Raw genomic sequence first — 8,948 nt, 5'->3', positions numbered from 1 at the left:
GAATATCTACAGTTCTCTAAATGTGAAAACTCTATCTTCTCATTGAGATCATTTAATATGATGCGGCTAAATACTGACTGAGATTTAACTATTGTTTTTTACTGATAGACTATGCTATGCAGTTATAGTGGGCCCCTCATCTCAATAATTAAGCTATTTGTATTCATAACAAATCGGAATGTTACATACGAAAAAAGACATTCTTAGAAAAATGACTTAAAATGGTAATGTTTTTGTTATTTACATAATAAATGCAATAAAAGGACTATTTAATTTTTTCTGCAAAAACCTCCCTGCATCTCTGTGCAAGACTTAATAGTCCTAAAAATACATTTAGTGATACAAAGTGATTTAGACCTTGTCCTTCGGCCAAGAGTGGAGGCTGCTATATGAACCATCTGTGTGGTGGGTCTCTCTCTCTCTCTCTCTTTCTCTTTCCGTCTCCCTGTCTCTCTCTCCATCCGTGGTCAATCAGCCCGGACCCAGACATGAATGACCAATCAGTGAAATTATTCCCAGGCCATGCAATCGCCCTCTCATCTCCGCTGCTTTGTGCTGCGCCCTGTAGACGGGGCTGAAACATGGAGGCACTTCTTTTATAGTCCCACTGCGGTCTCCTTGGAGACGCTGTAGCTGCAACTGTGCAGCTCTCTTGGCCGGGGGTCTGATGGGGCGGCCGGAGTTTCTCACAGACGCTGGTGGCATTTCAATTAGGGCAAAGAAAAAATACTTCCACTTTAGACACACTGGAAACTTTCAAGAAAAAAAAAGAGAGCTGAGGTTAATGGCAGGGAAGTAAAGTGCTTTTTTTTCTAACTGACACAAATTAATTTAATGGTTTTTCATTCAGAATTTAAATGATGCATCCCTGTCGTGTGAAGCATCCAGCTTTACTCCACACTCGCTCTTTATGGCGTCAGATATTAAAAAGTCATCAGAAGAAAAGAGATTTGGACAGATTGCCGGCTGTTACCTCGACAACGATTTAAGTTCTCTTGGTGGAGATACACAAATCTTGTGCTCACAGTTTCTTACATCTGTCAAAACACCCCTTTGCTCAGTTTTTTTCCACCTCGTTCCTCATAATAAACACTGCTGCCAATAAGAGCAAAAAGAAGGAGTGGCTGTGAATGAATTGGACGGATGATAGTGTACGAGCTTCCATTGTGCGGCTGTTTATTCTGGCTGAGGTCTGAGGATTTCAAAAGAGCAGTGTTTGTGCTGTGAGGCTGCAGTAAGTCTTGTCTCAGACTCTTTCAGCAACCGGGACCTTAAACGTGGGCCTCATTGTTACATGCTGAGTCTCTGCTGCTCGGGAGGAGAAGACCATGAAATGTTCCAATGAATAAAAGATTGTTCAAAATAGCCCTTTTTTCACAGCCATTGAATTTTTGACAGATTTGTTACCAGAAGGCTTGATAAGCGAGAAAAACAGTTACTGGGTTGTTTTTTTTCTCTCTCCTGGTATTGTGGTGAATAAAGGATATAACGCGAAACAATAGTTCAGTCAATAAATCCTGAAAGGAAATCGGCTGTTTGGAGAGAATGAGAGCAACATATATTTAGTTTGGAAATGCAAAAAAAGGGAAAAGTAATAGAAGAAACTTGTCTATATTTGTGTTTCAGTTACATATGACATTACATAAGCCATTTTCAGACATGACCTGCAGGTAAAATCCTATCGGGTTCAGCTCTTATCATCATAAACTCTCTTGACATCTTCGTCTGTATCCTCTACGCGTGTGTCACCACTTTTTCACTGGGAGATATAATTATTTATTTTTTTAATTTATTTTTCCTTCAGTCGAGTGTTAGAGGCATCATCAACTCGCTCGCGATGAATCCTGCAGGGGAACCAGTTTGCTCTCACACCGACTTCTCATGGATTTCTATGGACATTTCACCAGGAGGCCAGGCGGAGAAAGTCAGCAGAAACTGCAGATCTTGTCACTCGGACATTTGATTTCACACAGGCACATCCTCCAGAGAAAATACGGAGGAACTGCGGAGTTCATGTCTGAAAGCAACTAATACTAATATTAATACACAAACAAACAGGACAGAGGTGAGAACAAAAACTAATTCTAATAAAAAATTTGATTTAATCAAATAAATCAAGTTAAATTCAAAATGTAAGTAAAATTAAAGTTAAAAACTGAGTTTAATTAACTCAAATACTATATTTAAATTAACGCAATAAACTTTGTGTTTGTATTTATGTATATTTTATCTGTCTTATATTTATGACAGGGGATCCTTAATATTATTTATTGGATATTAATGACATGTGTCACAATCATAGACATTAATCCTCATGGTGTTACTAAGGCTTATTTCCATGTTGTTTAAAGACTCATGATATAACAAGAGTGATATAACAAATCCTTTATCAGTTTGACTTTAATTTTGTCCATCATGTGGGGAGATGAGAAATTACAGAAAAACATAACTTGATAATAATATCAAATAAATGATTAATCTAGATAATGTTGCACTCATAACACACACGAATATCAGTATTTCTACTTCCCTGTCAACAGCACTACTGTTATAGACTGATGACAAAAATCCTGTTTCCAGTTTGCCTCCATCATCAGCCGCACAATGAACCAAACTATATAATAAATCGAATATAATATAAAAACATCTGTGCTGTGTTTTGAACACATTTGTTCTACAAAAGCATAACTGTTTAGCAAAATCACACACTTAACTGTCAGTGAGCACGCTGGTATAAAATAAATGGACATGGAAGTTAAATGATCAGTGTATGTAGGCAGCAGACGGAGCTTCTCTGGTCTGAACACTGTATTTATTCCATTTGAGAGTACATTCACATACACAGCATTCTGGGAAATGAAAAAATGTAAAAATGCTCCTCTTATTTTTCTTCTTGACAAGCCTTCATTTATAAATCTCATGGAGTCTAGCTGTGATAAGGAAATGCTGCAAATCTACGGCCCTCTTGCTCCCATGCAGCACACAACAGTGCCGAATATGACTGATGATTTAGTGCGGCACCCGGGCCTGGGAACGGTTCCCCCGAACACTGTGTGAGTCAGGTTGGAAGAAGCCTAGTGGGAGAAAACAACACAAAATGCAATAACAATAATTAAAACAGCGAGAAGATAACAGCTCTGCTCACAAATGGCATGCTGGCACATTTTAATGGCCATTGTGTCCGTGTGTGTTTATCTGTGTGTGTGTGTGTGTGTGTGTGTGTGTGTGTGTGTGTGTGTGTGTGTGTGTGTGTGTGTGTGTGTCTGTCTGAGGAGTTAACGAATGCAGGGCTAAAGTAATAGCCCCGAGGTGTTAATGGCAGCAGTGTGAAGTGTGAGGACTGTCAGACAGATAATGTCTTCGAATAAAAAAGTGTTAATCTTTCACACACACACCAACACAACCAAATGAATGAATCGATGAATAACATGCAGCATTTCATTATGCACTAACGTTTATGTGTTCTCTAATTTGTACGACTCAGCACTTTCTCCACACGGTTGAGTTCAGTTCCCTGCCTTGTTGTTCCGTGGACATGGAGGTATTTGGATTCAATTTGTTTGGACTCTTGGATTCAACAATTAAAGTTGAAGGGTTAATAGTTTCATTGACTTGCTACAATTCTGGCTCACTTTCTCATGTGGTGAGTGGGAGCTTCAGTTATGAGGTGGAAAGCGCACAGCTCATTAAATATCAGTTGCTCCCAGTGGACGTCTCTCATTTCTCCTCACTTGATAGTGATTGTACACATTATACATTAATATTTTTTATTATGACAACAACCCCACAAGCTCCTCATTGTCATAAGATGCTGTTTTGTTTTATCACCATATTTACAGCATACTTGATGGCACCCTCTATCATTTTGAAACCTATCTACACAATGTGGATCACATTGTCTGACAAGAGAATAAGAGCATGCTCGCAATATTCTCTTGCATTTGACGGACCATTGATGTAGACTTCATCCCCACCTACTCCCGCTGTATTCTTGTTGGAGCATTTGGAGTCGTTTTTGTGTTCTGGTCGAACAGAAAATTCCTGGGGACGGAGATATTTTAAAAACAGATGTAAAATATCAGTTAAAAAAAATGTCTGCAGTTGTGTTTACAAGGCTTTGTGACAGCAGAGTTATTGTCATTCCCTTTTTAAGGGCACGATTACACATGTGTGAATCTGTGCAAGCGAGGAGGAAAGTAACACACTTGCCTGCAGCATGGCTTTGCGCGGAGCTTAACTTTGGTGAACTTTGACCCATGATATTGGCTTCGCATTTTTGTTTGTGTGACTGTGACCTAATGCCCGGAACCACCGACAAGTAATCAATCACTTAATAGTAATCCTTAGATTATGGACACACTAAATCCATAGCTGCAATTCAGTAATTGACCCTGAATTTGTAAGTTCAAGAAATACAAATCAGAACCCGAGCACTAACAGGCACTGACAGACAGTGAGATCCTATTGAAATTGTAAGGATTTTTTTTTTTTCGGGCAAATGAATTGGCTTTCTGAGGGCTTTAACAGGCTCAAATTCTTACCAGAATTTGAAAGTGGCCTTTAAACAGTGTGACATAACGGTAGCTGCCTTTAAACAGTGTACTGCAATGCATTGCACACATAATGAGTATGCAAAGAAATCACACTGAATCATTGGAACCTGAACTTGTCTGGATTCATATAATTTTTTGAAATTTAGATTTATTATTTCCTTTTGTTTGGTCTTTTTCTGTTACTTCCTGTTTTACTTTGACGTTCTTTTACCTTATTTGTCTCTTCCTCTCTTTACTTGTGGACTTCGTCTGGTTTCCCGTGTTGTGATTGAAAATGAAATTATTTGTGTTATTTGTCACTTTTGATTATGTAAGCCTGAATTTTGAAAAATTTGAATATATTTGTATTATAGCATTTGAAGTTTAAAATAAAGAATGAGAATATTTAACACCACCAACCATTTTTGTCAATATTAAGTATATATACATTTTTTTTTAATTCAATAATACGCTGGTGAGATCTGTGTTTAACTGCGTGAGGTGCTCTGGGCTGCGTGGAGGATGAAGAGGATGAAGAATTCCCACACCTGGAAATGCTCCGTTTGCATGGACGAACCTGGACTTACTCCAAAGGGCGAAGTCCGTCACTTCATACCTGCAGACAGGGACCACACGTCCTCACCTGAGTCACTGAACCAGGGTCAGTTTACCTGGATTCCCCCGGGGAGGCTGTGTCCTGGAGCCGAGGTCGAGCATTTCAGCACCGATGATGTTTACACTGAGGTTTTGATCAAGTCCGGATTCAAACTGTAGACCCAGGACCATCTGTCCTTGAGGTGACGACGTGAAACACTGAAGCAACACGACAAACTCGTTGGGAAGTTTCATCCTCATGAAAATCAACAGCACGATAAACGGAACGACCTCAAGTCCAGAACATCACAATATCTCTAATATGTGGCATGTGTGTCAGGACTCAACTCAACGTCTTCACTCTGAAACTTCACCAAACCATTATCTCTCCTCCTCTTTAAATCTCTGTGAGGAACTCTCTTCATCCACTGAGATCACAAACAAAATCTGGGTTTTGAAAATCAGCTAGTGGAACAAAACGTTGCTCATTTCTCTGAGATAAGGTGTTTTAGTGCAGAAAAGCTGCAAAGACAGAGACTGAACATGAAAACTGAGGTTTGTGGAGTTTGAGGAGGAAAACTGCCTCAGTTTCTATCTAAGGAGTTTCACTTTGTCTCCATCAGCTTTGAAAGAGATCCTGGAATGAAGACAAAAGAACCGACTGGATTTATTCTTTATTTCAACTTTCAGCTTCACATACATATATAAGATTTGTATTGCTTTATACATATATAAGAGATTTAAATGTATAATCACATGTATAAGAAACACATGTGATGAGAGCCCAAGAACAAACCCTCAGAGGGACTAGATCCAATGGAACTGCTAGTTCAGATCAGGAAAACCAAAAAGAACAGAAACCTACCCAGCAGCAGATAAATATGCCCGTTCACTAAATATGTAAATACAATGAGGATGAGTAGATTTACACTTTACAGAGATGAGCCGTGATAAAAACAAACAGGTTCCACATTTACAATGTGACCAAACATCCCATAACACCGATGCTCTGTAAATCCAACCAGAGTGTAGTTGATCTGTTGGATATGTTGACCCTCTGAGTTCATTGATCATTTCATCAGTAAAGTCTGTTCAGTGACTCCTGTTCAGTGATTTCATGGACACACACTCAGTTTTTTTCACATCCATCTCACATGTGGAAAAGAAAAGAACGAATAATCAGCTCATCGATGAAGATCAGGATCAATACAGGATCTAAAACATCACAGAACCTTATTTCTACTTTGATTTAGAAAACAACAGCAACATTAATTCTCTCAAACACATTCATTTCAGTGTAATTATAGATTTCTGTCTTTACAAAGTGAGAACTAAATATGTGTGATAAAGGAAGGTCAGTGTTTGATTGACAGCGGATCACTGTGATCTTACGTAACTATGGCGAACTTTGATCAACAAACAGACAACAACAACAAAAGAAGTTAAAGATTTAAACACAGATTCTAAATCACTGCCTTCAATGACTCAAGTCTATTTGAGTTTACAGAACTCAGCTGTGGATCTATAAGAATAAACCCTAACTCCAACATAGAGAGGCTGAGTGAATGTGGTCTGGACTCTGTGGAGGAGAGTCATTGTGTCAGAGACTCTGTAGAAGGACAGAACACCTGCACTGTGATCCAGGTACACTCCTACTCTGGAGGACCGAGGACCTGACACAGGAGTCCTGATCCTGTTGTAATGAAAGATATATCTGGTTCCATAACAAGATAATGACCAAGATTTATCATTGTATCCAAATTCACAATCATCTGAGTTTCCTGCTCTGCTGATATTCTTGTATGTGACTGCTACACCAACTCGTGCTATCATGCCCTGCTCCACCTCCATCTCCCAGTAACAACGTCCAGTCAGACTCTCTCTACTCAGGACCTGAGGCCAATAAGTGAATCTGTCAGGGTGATTAGAATAAGACTGTTCTTCTCTCAATACTGTTACTTTTCTGTTTCCCTCAGATAATAACACACGTTTGTTTGCTGTGTTTGGATCCAGTGTGATTTCCTGTGAATATTTTAAGAAGTCAGCTCTGGTCTCTGGCTCTGGTCGTGGCAGTAAAATATCCACTTGAGACACAATCTGTAAAATCTGTGTCCCTGTCTCACTCAGAATGTCTTCCAGTCGACCTCTGACCTGTAACACAGCTGCTGTCACGTCCTCAAAGTTCCTCAGAGGATGGATCCTGAGGTTGGATGAGTGTGTAGATTCACTGAGTGGTGACAGTGAGGGGTAGTTGTGTAGAAACTGGTTGTGATCCTCTGTCTCTGAGAGCTGCTTCAGTTCATGGTCTTTCCTCTTCAGCTCAGTGATCTCCTGCTCCAGTCTCTCCTGAAGCTCTCTGACTCGTCTTACTTCAGTTTCCTGCTGGGATCTGATCTGCTGCTTCACATCAGAGCTTCTTTTCTTCAGCAAACGGATCAGCTCAGTGAAGATCTCCTCACTGTCCTCCACTGCTTTATCAGCAGAGCCATTGACGGCCTCCTCCTCCTGTTGAAGCAGCTTCACGTCTTTCTCTGTGTCCTGGACTCTCTGCTGGATTGTTTGTCTCCTCAACCCGAGCTCTCTCTGCCTCTCAGTCCTTTCTGCTGCAGCTGACACTGTGTTGTGGTCTTTATGTTCATCCACAGAGCAGAGATAACAGATACACTGCTGATCAGTGCGGCAGAACATCTTCATCACCTCGTCGTGATGAGAGCAGATATTCTCCTGGAGCTTCTCCGAGGGCTCCACCAGTTTGTGCTTCTTCAATGGAGGTGACTGAAGATGAGGCTGGAGGTGTTTTTCACAATAACATGCCAAACAAACCAAACAGGACTTGAGAGCTTTCAGTTTTCTCCCAGTGCAGACATCACAGGCCACATCTTCAGGTCCAGCATAGCAGTGATCAGCAGGAGCAGCTTGGAGTCCAGTCTTCTTCAGCTCCTCCACTAAATCAGCTAACATAGTGTTTTTCCCCAGGACAGGCCTCAGTGTGAAGGTCTGTCTACACTGAGGGCAGCTGTAACTTTCTCTCTCCTCCTCTTTGTCCCAGTGGGTGTTAATACAGCTCATACAGTAGCTGTGTCCACAGCCAGTAGTCACCGGATCCTTCAGTAGATCCACACAGATCGAACAGCAGAATCTATCTCTGTCCAGTTGATTTTCTTGCTGCGCCATTTCAGCTGGTGCCAATGACTGTAGAACAGTTTCACTTCCTCTGAACAGAAACAGATCTCTGCTCCTCCCCCTCTCGTTCACTTGCTGCAGTGACTCATCTCCCACAGGTCACAGCTTGTTGTTCATTGGTCCTTACACTTACACACTTGTGAAGGGAGGAGACACAGACATATCCTGACTGGGAGGTTGTGAGTTTTTATCTGTGTTATCACAGTGAATAGTTGCACTGGGAACTGTCAAATTCAGCTCACAACAGCACAGGTTGTAATATTCACATTATTCCAAGTATCCTCCCATGACTTGCCACTCCAGACTGAGTCCCGGAAGCTGACACCCAGGTAAATTGGTCCTTATGATATTGATCGCATCAATAATCCCTGTTAGGTGAAGCTTAAGCTTCTCCCCTCGTTAAATGTCCACTCTGCATTCCATGTTTCACTCCTCAAGCCAGTGTCCACTAGCCCTCTAATCAAATCTGACAATCAGTGTCTGCTTTGGGGTCCAACATAACAACAAAGCTTAACAGAGGAGCCAATTACAAGCTTTGCTTCATTCCAGGATGTTCAGGGTGTGTTTTATTAACACTGATAACTTGTTTTACTTAATTCTTATTTTCCAGTATAAACTATCATGTCTTATTCATCCAAA

General features: G+C 40.6%; 1 protein-coding gene across 1 annotated transcript; it reads right to left on the bottom strand.

Annotated features, from left to right (window-relative positions):
• Window positions 1-5,944: 5,944 nt before the first annotated feature.
• On the bottom strand, window positions 5,945-8,376 carry LOC128446209 (tripartite motif-containing protein 16-like). The gene has a single exon (XM_053429201.1). It carries the CDS (start codon window positions 8,298-8,300, stop codon window positions 6,618-6,620), a length of 1,683 nt encoding a protein of 560 aa, XP_053285176.1. The 5' UTR covers window positions 8,301-8,376; the 3' UTR covers window positions 5,945-6,617.
• Between the last annotated feature and the right edge of the window lie 572 nt (window positions 8,377-8,948).

This window comes from Pleuronectes platessa, chromosome 8 (assembly GCF_947347685.1).
Source record: "Pleuronectes platessa chromosome 8, fPlePla1.1, whole genome shotgun sequence".
Classification (NCBI taxonomy): Eukaryota; Metazoa; Chordata; class Actinopteri; order Pleuronectiformes; family Pleuronectidae; genus Pleuronectes; species Pleuronectes platessa.
This window is presented reverse-complemented; position numbering and strand designations above follow the sequence as displayed.